Source organism: Muntiacus reevesi, chromosome 11 (genome assembly GCF_963930625.1).
Source record: "Muntiacus reevesi chromosome 11, mMunRee1.1, whole genome shotgun sequence".
In the NCBI taxonomy this organism is placed as follows: Eukaryota; Metazoa; Chordata; class Mammalia; order Artiodactyla; family Cervidae; genus Muntiacus; species Muntiacus reevesi.
In genome coordinates this window covers 23427649-23448047 of record NC_089259.1, presented here as the reverse complement: position 1 = coordinate 23448047, position 20399 = coordinate 23427649, and the positions used below count along the sequence as shown (strand labels likewise).

The 20399-nt window shown below is 42.2% G+C and overlaps 1 protein-coding gene across 1 annotated transcript; it reads left to right on the top strand.

Annotated features, from left to right (window-relative positions):
• The first annotated feature begins 518 nt into the window (after positions 1-518).
• Positions 519-10937, top strand: CCNA1 (cyclin A1). The gene is made up of 8 exons (XM_065902380.1): positions 519-692; positions 4393-4639; positions 4826-4950; positions 5404-5627; positions 7252-7456; positions 8972-9085; positions 10202-10335; positions 10847-10937. The coding sequence occupies exons 1-8, from the start codon at positions 528-530 to the stop codon at positions 10935-10937; spliced, it is 1305 nt and encodes a 434-aa protein (XP_065758452.1). The 5' UTR covers positions 519-527.
• The last annotated feature ends 9462 nt before the right edge of the window (positions 10938-20399 follow it).

The following is a 20399-nucleotide window of genomic DNA, read 5'->3' as shown; positions in this document are numbered from 1 at the left end:
AGATAAGACTGAGAAGAGCAAGGTCCGCTGTGGGTTCCAAGCAGATTTTGGGGCTTTCTGTCTTGTGGGAGAAAGGCCGCAGAAGAGCACTCTGCTTGTCACTTGAGAAGGGGAAGTACTTTCCGACAGTGATGTATCCTGGGTCACTGGTTTGCAGGGAAGGGGGTGGTGGAGTGATGGATAAGCATCACAGCTAGGAAAGACACGGGCTTGTAGGTTTGGACTCCCCGCTAATATGGGGGTTAGTGTCTTGGCTTGGAGGTTTGTCATATTCCCTTTCCAGCCATCAGCCAGGTATTGGAAGAAAGGCTAGAGAGATTCAAATCACCATTTTGATTCAAAGTGGCTTTGATCACTTGCACTGTGGCTCAGGCCCTTTCAACCCTAATAACTGCAAGGAAGATCATGTGTCACAGGGCTCTGTCTTCTACAGTCTCAGCATCCTTGGATCCTTGGTGGAAGAGGCTGACTAACCGGCATGTCTGTTTCTCCTTCCTTGACAGCAGTAAGCTGTGGAGACTGAGGCTATGCATCTCAGCAGCTCCAAGAGTGAAGTAGTGCTGGCTCCAGTGTCCCGAGGTCCTGATGCCTGTCAGATGATAACCAGAGGCCAGTTCGGCCAGGATCCGCCACAAAGAACAGTACTAGGAGTGCTAACTGAGAATGGGCAGTACAGGAGGACCTGTGGCCAGGTAATGCCTGAGAAGAGCTGGAAAGGCCCTCGTGTCTTTGGTGGGAAGTGGGATCTCTTGAGATTTTCTGCACAAACTCCCCTTGAGTATTCAGCCCTGGAATCTGGCCTACAGGGGCAATGAGTTTTTAAAAGAGCACTTTGTCAGGTCCCTTTTTCAGCTAGCAATATTGAATGATTTTCTTTGTTATTAGGAACTGTGTAAGTCAAGTATGTGTAAAGTCACTTAAAAGAAAGTGAAAGTGAAGTCGCTCAGTTGTGTCCAACTCTTTGTGACCCTGTGGACTGTAGCCTGCCAGATTCCTCCATACATGGGATTCTCCTGGCAAGAATACTGGAGTGGGTGGCCATTTCCTTCTCCAGGGGATCTATCTTCCCAACCCAGGGATTGAATCTGGGTCTCCCACATTGCAGGCAGACGCTTTACCCTCTGAGCCACCAGGAAAGCACTTAAGTTCTGGGCTAAAAGGAAATTGTGAATGCACCAAAATAAACTATTGTTCAGTTGCTAAATTGCGTCTGACTCTTTGCAACCCCATGGACTGTAGCCTGCCAAGCTTCTTTATGCATGGAATTTCCTAGGCAAGAATACTGGAGTGGGTTTTGATTTCTTTCTCCAAAATAAACTTGTGGTACTGGTGTTTCTCTAGATCAGAATGGTATTCAGATTGACCTAGGCTGTGCCTGAAGCATCTCCGATAACCTTTAAGTTCATTGGTGATGGTGTTAGAATAAGGATTGAATCACAGTATACTAGATTACTTCCAAATGTGTGCTTTGAAAGTCAGCTTCTCCCCAGGATCATGGACAGTTGGGCAAAAGATCGTGGACCATCTGATGTCCAGTTGCTTGTGCTTAATTAATCATAGGTACCTCCCTTAACAGAATGTAAACAGAGGGTAAATAAATTCAACACTTAAAATGCAAATAAGGTGTTTGGATCCTTAAGAATGAATTTTGAGATTAAAAAAACAAAAAAACTTCCTCAAATCTGTTATTACACCAGCTTCTCATAAGCTTGTATATCTATAGCGGAAGGACATTGGCAGTAGTATAGTGGAGTAGGTGGGCAGGTATCCTTTCCATTTTATAGGTGAGAAAATTTGAGAGGTTTGAGAAAGCCTTCACACCCAAATAAAAGTCATGATGGAGGCCAGATCAGAAGCTTCTCCTCATCTACTGACTACTCCTACTCCTCTTCTACACAATGACACAAGTCATTTGTGTTTTGGTGGCATCTGGTTAGTGGGAGAAAATTACCCAAAGTAATCTGTTTTAAGTTTTGGAAAAAACGGAGTAAAGGTGGTTTTAACAAACAATTTGCTTAGCGACGTGGTGTACTTCTTTAAACATGAAGTCTAACAGTGGGGGAAGGAGAGAGTGGGATGAATAGAAAGAGTAGCATTGAAACATGTACATTACCATATGTAAAACAGAGAGCTGGTGGGAATTCACTGCATGACGCAGGGAGCTCAAACTCAGTACTCTGTGACAATCTAGGGGGGTGGGATGAGGTGGGAGGTAGGAGGGAGGGGACATATGTATGCCCGTGGCTGATTCATGTTGATGTATGGCAGAAACCAACACAGATTGGAAAGCAAATATCCTCCAATTAAAAATAAATAAATAATTAAAACACAAAGTCTAAAACCTCTCATGAATCGACAGTTAGCCCTGTGTTTAGTGGTTTCACTTTAAATTCATAACTGTTAGTTAACCTCTATGTTGCTTGGTGCTACCTCTACATTTCCTGTTTCTATTCCTCTACAACTGTCTTATAGAAATCTTTTATTTAATACTTTCCCTTCTCTCTTTATCCTCCAAAGCCTCTATCTCCATCCGGCCTCTCAACTTATAACTTTATATCCTATTTTCCTAAAAATATGAATGCAACTGTAAGAATTTCCACATGCCCCCATGTGTCATATACCCTGCCACCCTCCTCCTGCTCCGTGACCTATGTGTTCCTGCTCTTATGCAAGGTGTACCCCCATGTGTGAGGCACACCTGATGCCCTCTTACCCCTTCAAGGATATCATTCCATCAGCTCTTCTTTCTCTTCTTAGTTTTCTCTTCTCTACTGGGCCAAACCCAAATGCAAATATATTGTGGGTTTTTTTCCAATCTTAAAAACCTTTCAACTACAAAGCTCTTTATAGCAACTGTCCCATTTATGGCAGTATTTCTTGAGAATTTTTCTACTATAAACTCTATCAGGATGAGGATTTGAGATATCAGGTTTTCTGCTATACTCCCAGTGTTTAGAAAAACCATGCCTGGCCAAGGTAGCATGCAAGTATTTGTTGAACAAATACTCTGTCTCGATTTCTTCTTTTGTTCTCTTTGGCTCAATTCTTATTTAAAGTTGTAAATATTTGTTTAAAAATTATTATCTATTTGGCTGCAATGGGTCTTAGTTGCGGCATGCAGGTTCTTCAGTTGCAGCATGTAGACTCTTAGTTGAGGCATGCAGGATCTAGTTTCCTGACCAGGGATTGAATCCAGGTCCCCTGCATTGGGAGTGGAGAGTCTTAGCCACTGGACCACCTGGGAAGTCCCTCTCTTTGACTCAATTTGCAATCCTTTCCTTACCTGTCTGAAAGACACTGTTTGATATTGTTGGTCATTCTCTCTTCCTTAAAGTAATTTCTTCTGACTTAGCCCAGAGAACATAGCTCTCTTCTGGTTTCTCATCTCGCTCACTGGTCACACCTCATTATCTTGGTTCTTCTTCATCCACTCTCTGAAAGTTAGAGTGTGCTAGAGCTTAGTATTTGATCTAAATTGGCACTCACTCCCTTCACAATCTGTTCAAGTCTCCTGGCAACAAATACCATCTTTCTGTTGATGATTCCTTTTTCTATCTCTGGTCTGGAACTCTCAGCTAAGTTTCAGGCTCAAGTTTGCTATCTACTTGACATCTCCACTGGGATCATGCAGTAGGCATCTCAGACTTAGGTGAAACCAAACACTGACTCCAGCCCCAACCTGCTCTTCCCAAAGTCTTCCTCGTTTCAGTAAGTAGAATATCCATTCTTCTCATTATTTAACCCCAAAACGTTGTCATCCTTGACTCTTCTTTTTCTCCCACCCCACATCTAATTTGCTGAGAAAATGCTGTTGATTGTACTTTTAAAAATGTCTAGAATTTCATTTCTCTTTCTCATTATGTCATATAATAGTGTTCCAAGCTTGTAAGAGAATTAATTCATAGTACACATTTTTAAAAGCATCGTGTTTCTGAATAACCGTGTATAAATGGGAACTTTCCAGGAGCCTGTTGACTAAAAGGAGGATTCTGTAACTGTGTTTCAAGAACCTTGCTGGGTTGTTATAAAAACCTGGCATGCTACAAGCACAAAAGCTGATTTACAGCACCCCCCCAGCCCCCCAATATGTGCTACCTAGTTCACTTTGGAGGAGTTTTTCTTTTTTTCTATAATTTTGCGCTCCTTTGATAAATACATGAAGAAGATGACAAATTTTAGGTTAGCTCCTTCCCCAGATGTCACATATAGACAAAGATAAGGGCAAAGTAATCCTTTGGAAGCTTCAGGTTCTGAAATTCAATTGCAGACATAGATATTTCAAATTCAGATTCCTCTCATCTTTCCAGCCTGCTGGTTTGAGTCACATGTGTTGTTAGCACCTATGCGGGCTCTGGGGTAAGCCCCTAACACAAAAAATTCATCCTTTTCTAGGGGCTCACCACACTCAGGTGTTTCTCTGGATCAGAAAATGTCTTCCCTCCAGCTGGAAAGAAAGCGTTGTCCGACAGCAGGGTCCAGGCACCTGCCAAGCAAGGATTTGACATCTACATGGATGAGCCTGAGCAGGGGACCAGAGATAGCTGCCCAGGGCGAAAGGGGATGGCATTAGAGGATGCGTATGAAGTAGACACCAGCGCACTCAAGTCAGACCTTCACTTCCTGTTGGATTTTAACACAGGTAATGGGACTCACCCATGGCTGACAGTACCCTGTCTTTGTCATCGCCTGCAGTGTTCAGTAGCATAGAACTAGCAAGAGAACTCCCTGGAGTAGTAACTGTTTTCACAGCTGCCTGTAGAGGGTTAGTGGATGGAACTAGTTTTGAAATGAAATGTCTTACCTGATAATGTTGAACCCCCTGCAGTTTCCCCTATGCTGGTAGATTCATCTCTCCACTCCCAGTCTGAAGATGCATCAGATTTTGGTACCGATGTGATAAATGTGACTGAATATGCTGAAGAAATTCATCAGTACCTTAGAGAAGCTGAAGTGAGTTTTCCCAACTTCTCCTCCAATTTCCAGCACCCCAAGCACTCTGTATTAAGATAGTTATATGCTCTTGGCCATGACCACTAGCGAATGGCATTCTTGTGACATCTAAACATGAGAACGTTTATGAAAAATAATAGTTGGGTACGGTGAGTAGCAGTTACTTGGGCTATTTCTCTGTCTCAGAAGGGTTTGTATATTAAGTATTTCACTCTTGGGAAGAACCATTATTGCCATGTCCCCCCTCCTTGAAGTTACTCATTAACTAAATTGCATTACAGAGCCAGAATTGCACAGTTTGTTCCATATCATGATGTACAGATTCCCCTGGCTTTTGACTGAGTTTCCTGCTAACCTTTGCCCATGAGCTTTTTAAAAATACCAACTGTACTGTGGAGTGATCCTTCTAAGATAACAGGTATTTAAACATCAAAAAACTCTCTCCCCAAACAGATAAGACACAGGCCCAAGGCACACTACATGAGGAAACAGCCAGACATCACAGAAAGCATGCGGACCATTCTGGTGGACTGGCTGGTTGAGGTCGGAGAAGAATACAAGCTCCGGGCAGAGACCCTCTACCTGGCCGTCAACTTCCTGGACAGGTTTCTTTCCTGCATGTCTGTTCTTAGAGGGAAACTGCAGCTTGTAGGAACAGCAGCTATTCTCCTGGCTTCGTAAGTCCTTCAGCTCAAATAACATGAAATGTCAGCCTGTCTAAACACTTGATTTCTGTTCCCATTTATTGGAGAAATATAGTGCTTGATAATTAATACTTACTCATGCCTCCTTTGATAAAATATCATTATTTTTACAGTGTTTACTGAGAAACTGAATCTCACCACATGTTCACTCTTCAATTTGGATGTTTAAGATCCTCTTAACGACAAGTTCAGGAGAAGGCAATGGCAACCCACTCCAGTACTCTTGCCTGGAAAATCCCATGGATGGAGGAGCCTGCTAGGCTGCTGTCCATGGGGTCGCTAAGAGTTGGACACAACTTAGCGACTTCACTTTCACTTTTCACTTTCATGCATTGGAGAAGGAAATGGCAACCCACTCCAGTGTTCTTGCCTGGAGAATCCCAGGAATGGGGGAGCCTGGTGGGCTGCCGTCTATGAGGTCGCACAGAGTCGGACACGACTGAAGTGACAGCAGCAGCAGCAATCACAAGTTCAGTATCATGACTAAGGCAACCATCAGCTCAAATTCAGAATCTAGTTTAATTATTTTGTAGTATAGTCTTTTGACTGTATTCTACTGTGAGTAAAAGCCCAATTTAAAGAAATTTGGGTTTATGAAAGCCTTCTCCAGACTCTAGCAAGTGACTCATAATAACCCAGTTTATTTGGTTACAGTGAATAAACTATTTTAGCTAATTCCTGTTACTATCAGTCATTCATAACAATATCTATTTGTGTAGAAAAGGTCTGGGTTGTGGCTAAAAGTGAAAGTGTTAGTTGTGTCCAACTGTTTGCAACCCCAAGTACTATGGCCCACCAGGCTCCTCTGTCCACGGGATCCTCAGGCAAGAACACTGAAGTGGGTAGCCATTCCCTTCTCCAGGGGGTATTCCTAACCCAGGGATCGAATCTGGGTCTCCTGCATTGAAAGCAGTTTGTTTACCATCTGAGCCAACAGGGAAGCCTTATTTGTGTAGAAAAGTGCTGGGATTGTGGCTAAGCTTCTTTTAAATAAGTGACTAGATGGTGAATAGTAGTTTCCTTTCTATTCTTCTGGTCTCAGACTTTATACTTATTAACTACTATAATTTTGCAAAAATTTCCCTGTGGAAAGGAGAAACAAAAGCAAAAGCAAAGAATTGATACCAGTGAAATCATTATCTTTCTCTCAGATAGTTAGCATCTTTTGCTAATTCAATAGAAAAAGCTAAGTACAATCTTTAAAAAAAAATCTAAGTCCTAAGGAGGTTGTTTTTTTTTTTTCTATCATCATGTTCAACATAAAATTCTTTTCCACGAAATGAAGTTTGTAGAATTAAGAGGAATTTACCCACATGTCTGTCATTCAGAATCTTTCAGCTTATCAGACGCCAAAACCTAAAATCCCTAGTTGAAAATTGTCTCTTTACTACTCATAGCAGTAAGTATGACATATCCTTATCATACTCATGCTCTTTATGAAAACAAGCTTCTGTATTTTTTCACACCTGTGCCATTTCATGATTCATAAGTGATATTTAAGTCTACAAGGGCCACGTGATAAGCCTGGTTGGGATAGCACAAGAAAGAGAGTCAGAGGGTCCAGGCTTTACTTTCCCAAACTCTTTCCCTTTTGTAGGAAATATGAAGAAATATATCCACCCGAGGTAGACGAGTTTGTCTACATAACCGATGACACCTACACAAAACGACAACTGCTGAGAATGGAACACCTGCTCCTGAAGGTCCTGGCGTTTGATCTGACAGTGCCAACTACCAACCAGTTCCTCCTCCAGTACTTGAGGAGGCAAGGAGTGTGCGTCAGGACTGAGAACCTGGCCAAGGTAGGCCACGTGACTTCCGAGAACCTCAGTGCCAACGGGATAAAAAAAGTAGCCTCCTTCAGTTCTTCCTTCCTTTTCAGTTCTTTGCCTTGGGTCCAGAAAAGCTTTTTAGCAACTGGAAGAGAACTAATTTGAAGAACATGACTTCTGCTTACGAGATGTTTCCATTAATCATGTTTGGCAGATGTGGGTTGTCTAATCACCCACAGGTCTTAGAAAAAAAATGTAAGCTTGGAAACCATTCTCTTGTTGTATACAGACCATAGGCAAGCAGTACCTCTTTGGTTTACAGAAAGGAAACAAGATAAATATGGTTTGATTTGGCTCTAATCTCATTCTAACATGTTAAGTAAAGAAGCACTGTTTGGTCATTTTGGAGTCCTAGAACTTTAGTTAGAGTCACTATAGTATTGGTTTGGGAAACCTGGTTCCCATCCACTATGATCTAATATATCTCGTATTTATATGCAAATGCAAAGAGCAAGAAGAACATCTCTCTAAATTTCCCAGTATGTTTCTTTTAATCTGATAAGTCCCCCCTGGTCCTGTTCTAGCCAATGAACTGCATGCATTTGCCTGATAAGTTTTTAATTAATTTTTTACTGGAATATACTTCATTTACAATGCTGTATTAGTTTCTGTTGTATAGAAAAGTGAGTCAGTTATACACATATGTATATCTACCCTTTTTTAGATTCTGTTCCCATGTAGGTCATTATAGAGTATTGAGTTTAGTTCCCTGTGCTCCCTCACAGCTCAGTTGGTAAAGAATCTGCCTGATCTGCTGGAGAATGGATAGGCTACCCACTCCAGTATTCTTGGGCTTCCCTTGTGGCTCAGCTGGTTTAAGAATCCGCCTGCAATGCGGGTGACCTGGGTTCGATCTCTGGGTTGGGAAGATCCCCTGGAGAAGGGAAAGGCTACGCACTCCAGTATTCTGGCCTGGAGAATCCCATGGACTGTATAGTCCATGGGGTCAGAAAGAGTCGGACACGACTGAGCGACTTTCACTTTCACTTCCCTGTGCTCTACCGTAGGTTATTAATTATCTATTTTATATATGATAGTGTGCATATGTCCATCCCAATCTCCCAGTTTATCCCTCCCTACCCAACCTGATTAATTAATAGCTATAATATGGACATATTTTTGCCTTTCACTGAAGTCTCCAGTCTATTCCAGTGGCTAGAGGAATGCTATTTGACCATCATAAACCTGCACTACTAGTATAGGTAACCTACCACATACATTGTACAGATAGGCCAAATATTGATCCTTGCCTATACAATATTGAAATTTACTTGTAATTAAATGTATTAAAACATAGATATTATTCTGGTTATGGACAGGCATGGTGATTACTGACTCAGTGAATACTTTTGAGCATCTATTTCTGTGCTTATCACTAGATACACTTTGAACAAAGATGACAGTTTGTTCCCTTGACATTTCTAGGTTTACTTGGAACCTTAGCCAGATTCCTAATTCCAATGAGACTTTCTCTCTTGTGCTTAGTATGTAGCAGAACTGAGTCTCCTTGAAGCTGACCCGTTCTTGAAATACCTTCCTTCACTGATAGCTGCAGCTGCTTATTGCCTGGCAAACTATACTGTGAACAGGCACTTCTGGGTAAGATTCTAACTGATTGTTTCTAGATGATGCTTAGGCTTCCCAGAAGGCTCAGTGATAAAGAATCCTGCAGCACAGGAAATGTGGGTTCAATCCCTGGGTTGGGAAGGTCCCCTGGAGAAGGAAATAGCAACCCATTCCAGTATTATTGCCTGGGAAATGCCATGGACAGAGGAGCCTGGCAGGCTACAATCCATGGGGTTGCAAAAGAGACTTAGTGATTAAACAACAGCAACAAGATGATCCTCAAGGCCTGTCTAAAGTCTGTTTAGTAACTCAAGGCTTAAAACTGGTGGGCCTGTTAGGAGGAAGAGTTAGTTTTATAGGGAACTAGTTGCCTAACCCCCAGATTACAACGTGTAGCTACTCAGTGTTCATGGCTTGGACTCTGTGGCTTAGCTCACTGGGCTGCAGAAGGTGCAGGAAGTCACCATCTCCTGATGGTGGTGACACACTGGTTCAGTGGAAGCTGGCCTGGAAACCCCAGTGCCTACCCTTATGTAGGGAGTGCCCTTGTAGCATAAGCGCTGACCACTTCAAGGCAAAGGATGTTGACTCTTCCCCTCCATGTAAAAGAACCTCAATCCAGTTACGATGGTCAGATGTTGTATGAGGCTTTCAAGGGAAAGGGGAATTATTGTTGCTTCTTGGCTCGTGATAGCTGGCAGGATTAGAGATGGGCCCCTAAGATTTGGTTCTGAAGGCTCACTTTTGTACTAAGAGAGCAGGGCATCTACTTTTATTTTCAAAAATTCTTATTTCTTATTCTGCATTTGGCTAAGAATCTTTCCATATTTTATTTAAATAGAGTGTTCAAGTAAGTTGAGGCTCTTCAGGGGCCGATAAAAATCCTGCTCATAAGAGAATAAACTGCCCCTAAATTAGGCATTTATAATTGTACAATATGAGCAAATTTAGAACTCTGATTGTTCTTCCTAATATCTTGTTCCTAAAGGCTCTGAATAAGGATTATGATTTCTTTTGAGATGAACATGGATACTTTCTAAGTATACCTATTAATTCCCTTCAGTTCGCAGTTTTATCTTCAGATTTCTGATATCATATATTAAGATCTTCAAGCTCTCTGATACAAATTTCTTCTTTTGTCTTGATTAGCCAGAAACCCTGGCCACATTTACAGGCTATTCATTAAGTGAAATCGTGCCTTGCCTGAGTGAGCTACATAAAACGTGCCTCAGTATACCCCATCGACCTCAGCAAGCAATCAGGGAGAAGTACAAGGCTTCAAAGTAAGTTCCCGAAAGTCTCTTATCTAGGCTCACTACTTAAAACTTGAGTAAGTGATAGTAATTTCAGAATTAAAAAACAGAACAAATTGTATATGGTGCTGGGCTGAAAAGTAGGGTCGCATGTCAGACCGAGAAAATCAGTTTGTCAGGGCCTAGATTTATAATCCGTCACCTTGTAGAGTAGCAGGTGGCTCAGTAAAAATCTACCTGCAATGCAGAAGACCTGGGTTCAACCCCTGGGTTGGGAAGATCCCCTGAAGAAGGGAATGGCTATCTACTCCAGTATTCTTGCCTAGAAAACCCCATGGACAGAGGAGCCTGGCAGGCTACAATCCATGAGGTCGCAAAGAGTCAGACACAACTGAGCAACTGACACTTTCCAGAGTACATCTAGTCAGCCAGCTCGTTCCTTTCTGTTAAAACTACCAGATGGTTTTCTGGGGCCTACATGAGATTTTTATGAAACCAAAGTCCTCGACTCGCGCTGAACTTGCCATGGGTCTTGTTTCAGGTACATGCACGTGTCTCTCATGGAGCCACCCACGGTCCTTCCTCTGCAACGAGTTTCAGAACCGAAGCGCCTTCAGGATTTAACCTCCTGATCAACAGACTCGGTCGTGATTTTTACAGGTTTTCTGCAGGTTGCGTCAAACTAGTGTTGCTGCGATATAGGTGACATACTTTTTAGAATGTAAGTGTATTTAGGTTCTCTTAGACATAGTAGCTTGTAATATAGTCTAGTACTTTCTAAAGAATAAACCTGCCGTCTGACCATGTGTTAGACTTATTTACTGCTGACTGGCTGACACGCTTGCCTGGAATTTTCGTTGAGAGTATTACAAATGTCATTTCTATTTTAAGAGTGCTTCTACATTGGTTTTATAAATCTGGTATGCTGTTAGGATTAAGTGTTCTGAGGAATCAGAGATTTTCATGTTTGGTAAATTGCTACCCTGAGACGTTTTTCTTCCTATCTTTTTACTCCTCATGTAGCTCTCCATAAACTGGCAAGGATGAATGCCAAGCCTAGATGGATTAGTGAAGGGACGTAAGCAAGCACTATCTATTCTGGTGTCCCTGTCAGGCCCTGGGGGGTAAAGACAGTGGATGAAGAATAAATGTTATCAGGTACCTCAGAGGGGTAATTTACCTAACTTCATTCTAACTGAGGGTTATGATGCTTATTTTGTAAAGGACTGTTATTTCAATGTCCAGTTTTGATTTAGTCACCCATCAAGCATATATTCAGCTTTAGAAGATGTTCGGAGAGGTAGAAGAAAATTTTACCATACGATGGGACCTCATAATAATTAAGCTAATCCTGGGCTTCCCTAGTGGCCCAGTGGTTAAGCATCTGCCTGCCAGTGCAAGGGATACAGGTTAAATCCATGGTCCAGGAAGATTTGACATGCCTCGGAGTAACTCAGCCCGTGTGCCACAACTACTGAACCTGCGCTCTAGAGCACACGAGCTGCAACTACTGAAGCCCATGCACCCTAGAGCCTATGCCTCACAACAAGAGAGGCCACTGCAGTGAGAAGCCTGCACACTGCAACGAAGAGTAGTCTCCACCCGCCACAACTAGAGAAAAGCCCGCGCAGCAAGGAAGATTCAGCCCAGCCAGAAATAAGTAAATTAAAATTTTTTAAAAATTAAGCTAATCCCTCATGTTCATCCTTGGAAGATATCCATGCTAAATACAGCTGAAACTCAAATTATTCACGATCCTACGGTTAACTCACTACACATTCGTACATGGTCCCTTTCAGCACATATATGTATATGGGATGAGGAAAACTGGAGCAGAAATGCACTTGTTTTAACTTTCTTTTAAAGATTGGAAGGAAAATCAAGAGTGGACTTGGCCTTGAGGGAGAGTGGTGCTTACTGGGGATTGCATAGAAATGTTGCTAATCTCCAGTTTAGTAGCCCCGGGCCAGCAGGCCTGGAGGCTCAGGAGCCTCTGGCTGTGTTCTGCCTCCAGGCCTGCCCCAGGGCTCAGCCCACATGCTCTGCAGAAATGAGAACAACAGATTTCCTTTACACAGAAAATATCAGACCCAGGTGGAAAAATGGGAGTAGATGATATTAACTCTAAATCTAATGTTTGTTCCAAGCAAGTAGGAAATGGCAACCCACTTCAGTATCCTTGCCTGGAAAATTCCGTGGACAAAAGAGCCTGGCAGGCTAAAGTCCACAGGGTCACAGAGTCGGACACGACAGCACACACGCATGCACCCTAATGGAATTATAAGTATAAAAATATAGCCGTATTTGACATGTTTTGTGAAGTCTTTTTTTTTTTTAAAGTTTCCACAAGCCCTTAAAAGAGTCTGGCGTAGCCTTTTTTTTTTTTCCTGCAGATAAATATTCTCAAGCTGTCTCCATTTCTGATTCCACTGAAGAAATCAACATTTCTCTAAATGGTTTTGTGGTTTATGGCATAAGTTTCACAAAAGGGATTTAGGACCTGTATCAGTACTAGATTCTCTGTTTTTCTATGCTATTTTGCAAAAGAGGCTTTTGTTTCTAAAGTTGGATCTGACATTTGACCTTGACTTTAGGTCACAACACCATGCTGCAGGCCATAGAAGTCCGAACCCACAACTCCCGTGTTCCTGGGGGCCAGCGGTTTGTACACAACCCGTTCCCACCCTGCAACACACACATTGACAGGTTGCAAAGAGGTGGTCTCCAACTTGACTTCCCTTTCTTATTACTTTTTTGTGTCCCTGAAATAATTTATTAAAAATATACAAATATGACTGTCACCTCTGTACCTTCTACCCAGCTAAAGAGAGAGCAACAACCTGTGGTATGTGTCCCTCCATCCCACTCTTTGTCTTCCCTAATTTCAGTGTTGACCATGGTTTTCATATTTCACAGAACATGTCCATAAACAATAATGCTTCTTTTTAAAATTTCCTGAATATTGACTATCTTTCAGATTCTTCAGTGATACATGTTTTAGGCAGCATTAAATTTTGAGATGATCTGTGTGGACAACTAGGATTCTGGTTATACTGTTATATAGTTTTAAGTAAACATACATATCTGTTCTCATCTCATATCTGTTCTCTTGATTTTTCCCCATCTTTCTGTTTGACCCACTCCTACCCACTGCCTGTCAGCCAGTAAAGGAAGCTGGTCTAGGCAGGACTGTGGATCTGGGAGGGCCACCTCTGTTTGCCTCTGTGGGCTTTTTGAAAGCCTGTGGCTTCAGACAGACTCTGGCTTTTCTGAAGCCTCATAGAGACAGCTGTGAATCAAGGGGCGCTTGTTGAAATGGACCATGAGAAAGGACTAAGGGAGCAACATTTGCCTACACATTATCAGGACCCCAAGAGAGAAGCTCAGGTCACCCAAATGGTTCCGTTGTCTCCTAAGTTCTCACCACCAGAATGAAAACGCGTAAATCTAATGTACCACTCAAACCTTGAAATTGAAGCCCACACTACTTATGTGAGAGTGTCCTCGCCTTTCTGATCCTTGTGTCCAGATTGGTCGGGGTGGGGGGGTGGTGGTGGTGGGAATTGGGGGTCGGGCAGATGGGACACTCTCCTCAGGGCTCCTGGCCATGACCCTATTTATTATAGCATCCCGGCTCCAGGGCAAGGCCCAGTGTGTAAAACCTAATATCCCCATTACTCCGGGAAGATCTTCCCTGCAGTCTCATAGGATTTGTGTGAACTTGCTTTAGGCAGCAACCTAACTATTGACTTCTAAAATGTCTTTTATTAGCAATTGATGGTATTCTTAAAAAAACAGAATGGCCAACGGTCAATTAGCTAGAGTAACGATGAGGAAGGGTAGGGGAAACGGGCAGGGAGAGGGGATGTGGGAAGGAGGTCATGGGAAATCAGATCAGTTAAAATGAGTCAAAAAAGGATCTGCAAATGGAAGTTTCCACCCGGAGGTGAAGTGTTCTGAGGCAGGTAAGTTGAGAGGCTGTGCCCACAGTCCTATTCACCTTCCAGGACAGGTGTTCGCCCAGGCTACCTGCTCCTTCGTCCACCAGGTATGTGTGTGTGTGTGTGTGTGTGTGTGTGTGTGTGTGTGTGTGTGTGTGTGTGTGTGTGTGTGTGTGTGTGTGTGTGTTACCCCTTGGGAAACACCAGCTTCAATGAGCTGAGATTCTGCCCAACTCTGCAGAAAGTTTGTAATGCATGGAAAAGTAAATGCCAACAAAAATTCACTTTATTTTTTATGTATCTTAAACTTGAGGGTGCTTGGGCAGAAAGTTTGAAGGTTAGTTGTGAACTGAATTCTCTACTGAGAATGGCAGAATCTTAGGATGATGAAGAACCACTAGCTGGGAGTGATATGTATTTAGGTCTTCAAAATAATGGGATAGTATCTCATTTCAGCCTCATTTCTCCTCTTTTCCTCCCCTGCAAGTAAGAGCCAGTGAAGTGGGAAGATTGACTGCCTCTGTTTGGAGTGGAAAATTCAGCGTGGCAGTTCTGACACTGAGGGCAAGAGAAGGACTGGGAAAGGTGCATAACATTGAGATGATGTGTCAAACTAGGACGTCTTCTAGAAATAAAACATAAGAGGGGTTATTTCCCCAACGCCTGAAACCCTCCCTCCTCATGCTGTCTCTGCCTTGGCTCAGCCCCCGTCATTTCTCATGCACACCCATCACTGTAGCAACCTCCTCATGGCGCTTCAGTTTCCTTTTGCCTGCTTCCAGGGCTTTCTGAAATGAAGTTGATGGCATCTCTTTACTGCATCTGATTCTTTAGTGCTGCATCACCACTGGGATAAAATGGGGGGCAGAGGGGTGCAGGCTCTTGAATGAGCCAGGCCCTGCCTACCTGGAAGGAAGAGCCTCTGCTTTGTTACCCCCGCATTGTCCCTTCTAGTTCCTCGCTGGCCCTTTTTCCCTCTCCCTTGACTCACTGGCGAACACTCATCTGTCTCTCTAAACTCTTCCCACGTGACTGCACTGCTTGGCAAACTCCGAAGTGATTCTTCAGATCTAGCCTTTGGCCTCACCTCCCTGTCAGCCCCAGGGTAGGTGCCTCTTACGCCCACTGGCTGCTGCTTGTCTGTCTCCCCTCCTTTCATCCCTGTCCTCCTAGCATCTGGCTTCATCCTAGAGATTCTACCATATTTTGTTATGACTGAATGAATGGGTAATATTTTTTTACAATCACTAGCCCTCAGTTTAGTCAAATCTAAAGTGATATTGCTGGGAATATACAAAGCATAAAGCTTTTCAAAATACATTTGGATAAAATGAGTTTAAAATGAAAAATCACAATCAGTGGTAAGAGTAAATGGTATACACATATTGTAAAAAGTTCATTCTCTTTGTCATTCTTACATTCATTTTAGTGTAAGAAACGATGATAAAGGAAAACTTTCATTAGGGGTCTGGAAACAAAAGGTATGTCTTAGATGAGAATGGGGAACACAGTGGCTTTTTTTGAGAAGTACATCCAGGGCTCTGCTGTCTTCACATATTCCTCTATCTGCCTTAGAGGATTCACAGGGAAGTCTCCTGAACACATCACTGTACCATAGTGGGAGTCTCTTCATATGCAACCCTTCTTCCCCTTCTCTCCTGCACAGGGGTGGGGCTTGCATCCTTGTCTGAAGGTTTTCCATGCCTTTTCTAGCTCCTCCCCTTTTATCTCATTGGCGATCCCCCCCCAATCAATCTCTTGCACATCTACTCCTATCTCCACGTCTGTTTTGGGGAGGCCCCAGACTCACCCAAGAAGCCTTGTAAATCCTAAGAAGTGGGAATAAGTGGTGTTTCCAAATGTACTTGTCTAGAGAAAATGTTCTTTACACAAACCTGTCAGTGTTTAAAAGGATACTAATGTTTCAAGGAACACGGATCAGATATAATGCCCTAGGGGAAAAGGATAAATAATTACCCAAGCTAATCTACATTTTAATTTCTATGTTATGTACAATTTGATTTGTACAGATATATTTAAATTATCTGTTAGTATAATAAATTTTATATAATCCTTTCATAGTCAATTATTTCAGTGTTCTGAACTTAATGCATCCCTCAAATTATATTAAGAAAGATTCCTAACTGCTTAGGTGCAATTATAGCTATTGTCATGGTACCCAAGCAGAGGAGCGGCAATCTAGGCAAGCAATAGCTTTTTGCCTCGGGTCCCCTGGGGGCAACCCGTTAAATGCCATTAATGCAAATCCCCAAGATGGTGACTGACTGTATATTAAATATTGACATGAGGGATTTCTGGAATACTAAAAAATGTCTGATATGTTATTAGACTTCTAGTGATTCTATTATAGCTATTATTATTCCAGGAGAAACTAAAATTCTGATTATGAACTTCTGATAGCATAGCATAGAAAATTTATAACTCTTTGGCACTGGCTTTTTGAGAGGAACTGAGCCCCCAAGGTAAATGTAAGTACTATATATCGGAGAATCATTCAGGCGTATGTTTTGAAAAGTATTTGAAGTTTCTTAAAATGATCTGTCCATTGACAAGTAAATGGATAAAGAAAATGTAGTGTATACATACAAAGGTATATCATTCAGCGTTAAAGGAAACTCTGACACACGATACAACATGGGCTAAACTTAAGGGTATTATGCTGTGTGAAACTAGCCATCACCTGAAGACAAATACTGATTCCACTTCTATGAAGTATCCAGAATAGTCACATTCATAGAAACAGAAAGTGGAATGCGAGTTGCCAGGGGGTTGGCAAGGGGAAATGGAGAAGTTGTTGTTCAATGGATATAGAGTTTCAGTTTTGCAAGATGAAAAGGTTCTAGAGATTGGTTGTATAACAATGTGAATATTCTTAGTACTAGTAAACTGTACAGGGCTTCCCTGATGGCTCAGTGATAAAGAATCCACCTGCCAATGCAGGAGATGCAGGTTTGATCCCTGAGTCGGGAAGATCCCCTAGAGAAGGAAATGGCAACCCACTCCAGTATTCTTGCTTGAGAAATCCCATGGACAGAGGAGCCTGGTAGGCTACAGTCCACGGGGTCCCAAAGAGTCAGACACGACTAAACGACTAAACCACAACGAGAAGTTAACTGTCCACTTAAAAATGGCTAAGATGGTAAATTTTATGTATATTTTTCTGCAACTTAAAAAATGAAATCTGAGAAGTTTCACGCTGGTATTTTTAAGTATTAATATAAGAACAGTCCATTTTGTGGGAAAATACAAGCTCCTCAAGAGCAGAAATGCTATTTCATTGTTGTATCCCCTACTCTTTTGCTGCTCGAAGTGTGGTCCATGGGCAGCAACACCAGTATCACCTGGGGAGCTTGTTAGAAATGAACAGCCTTGGATCCCACAGCAGATTTACTGAACTTAATCCTTAATTTTAACAAGACATCCAGGTGATTCACACGCACATGAAAGCTTGAGAGGCACTTGCTCTACAGCACCTAACTCAGAAATATGAGTTTAATAAAGTTTGGCTGTTCTTTGCAGACTAGATTCTGCAAGATTTGGTAAACACATTCAACTGTTTTGCTCTAAGGGTTGCTATCAACTCTAGGCCTCACTATTATCTGCTAGAAATCAGTTTCCCAGGTGGGTCAGTGGTAAAGAACTGGCCTGCAATGCAGAAGATGTGGGTTTGATCCCTAGGATGGGAGGATCCCCTGGAGAAGGCAGTGGTAACCCACTCCAGTATTCTTGCCTGGGACATGCCATGAACAGAGGAGCCTGGCGGGCTACAGTCCATGGGTTTGCAGAGTTGGACACAACTTAGCAACTAAACAGCAACAGTAAAAAATAAGCACTGAGAAAAGATTTACATGGGCTGTCCTGGTGGCTTAGACTGTAAAGAATACTCCTGCAATACAACCCAGGAGACCTGGGTTCCATCCCCTGAAGAAGGGAACGGCTACTGACTCCAGTATTCCTGCCTGGAGAATTCCATACACAGAGGAGCCTGGTGAGCTAGAGTCCATGGGGTCCCAAAGAGTCGGATGTAATTAAGCACGCACACAAGATTTACATACATTAAGATAGAGGTCTTAAAAATTAATATTCTATTTGCTTCCCTATCCTGCATCTGAAACAAAAACTGAACTTGGAGGTGGCGCCATCTCTGCCACCCTCCCACTTTCTCTTGACTACTTAATGACCTCTATGTGGCAGTATAACTCAGAGAAATGTACAAAAGAGTCAGCATTTAGTCTCTAGGCACCATTCCTGTGCTCTGAAATGCTTATTCCACAATCACATAGTGGGAAAAGACCATGGGTGAGGCCTTTGTGTATGGAGGGGAAGCCCTCAAGGCTCTTCTTTCCTTCCTCTCTCTCATTAATTCAAGAAGCCACGAGTCCCAGATCTGATGCTTTGTTTTTCAGTCATTCAGTCGTGTCCGACTCTTTGCGACCCCACTGACTGCAGCATGCCAGGCTTCCCTGTCCTTCAGTGTCTCCTGAAGTTTGCTCAAACACGTCCATTGAGTAGATTATGCCATCCAACCATCTCATCCTCTGTCGCCCCTTTCTGCTTCTGCCCTCAGTCTTTCCCAGCAGCAGGGTTAATATATACTATATATTGACCCCTGCCTCAAGCTAGGATCTAGAATGCTTCATGAGAAGGGAACTCTAGAAACTGTGGAAAACTCAAGTTCAGGATCAGGAAGCAGCTGTGATTCCTGCCAGAGGTCACACAACAAATGCGTGATTACGCTGGACCTGTGATTCAAACCATCTTCTTCTGGTTCAAAGTTCAACGGTCTGCCCATTATGCATCAGCGTGAGAAATTTTAGACACATCTCAGACTTCATCTTCATTAAGACGTATTCTCTGGTCCCATCCCCCTTCCTGGCCACGTGCCCCACCTCTCTCTCCTAGTTGCATTCTGTACCTCACTAGCTTACCACTCTGTGTATCGATCCCCTAAACTCTAAGCTCCCTCAGGACTTGGGACCACCTTCTTTTGTTCTGGTATCACCAGAGCTGGATCATTGCCCGTACATAGGAAGCACAGTAAATGTTTGTTAATTTTAACTCAAGGATGGCTCCTGGTAGGAATTTTGATAGGAAGCAGTCTCCTGTTCAACCTTTGCCACAGAGAGCACACTGTATCCATCTGCCTGTGTTTCTTTGTTCAGTTTGACCCCCTTCTGTCTTTTATATCTTCTCCTAGAGATCTATTTATTAGCTATGCCTATAATTCTCCAGCTTTCATGCAGTGTTTGAATAAAATCACAGTTTAGCTCCAGCCGTGTAGATTTCTGCAACCCAATATGAAGCTCCTGCCTGCTGCTGAGAAGACATACAGATGTGATTTATAATCAGATTTCAGGGGGATGTGGCAGATTGTCAAGGTTTAATTTCTGGCCAAACAGGAGGGAGGCACTAAAAATGGGGCTGCCAGAAGATGAAAATGTCAGGTGCTTGAAAGGAAGCGTGAAACTCAGGTCTCTAAATGACGCTCTGATGGTCTTTGTTGCTGCCGCTGTTGTTTTGGCTTTACCTGTCTAATTTGAGACAAGTGAACTATACTTGATCAAAACAAATTCATTGCAGATTATATATGTGAATGAATAATACAAATATACAAAGATATGCGTGCATATAAGCAGGGATGGGTACATATGCCTTTGTTTTCTGGAATTAGAAATTTCCATCCTATGTAGCAAAGCCTTGATATACAAGCCCATCTCCTTATTTAATCAGTGTTATTAACATTAATAAATTATTCAAAAGTCTTACTATGATATAATAAAAGTCACAATCATTAACCTACTCTATGTAACACATTGAATGATGTGACCATTAGCCATTTACCAAATGAAACTCCATTCTAATAAATTAAACAATTTAAAGGAGGAATTTCATAAGCTTAGGGGAGCATTTCAAGACAACAATACATTAACTAAATATAATCAATCTTTTTCTTCCATATTAGAAATCTTATTGTTTTGGGCACTATATTAGAAAAATAATCTTTGCTATTTTTGCAAGTTGTCCAGTAGCTGCTTAAAGTCCAAACTTCCAAAAGGATGTAATACAATATTTAAAGCTACTTTAGTATATGAAATAAGAATAAGGGCTCTCTGAATTGGTATACTATTTTTA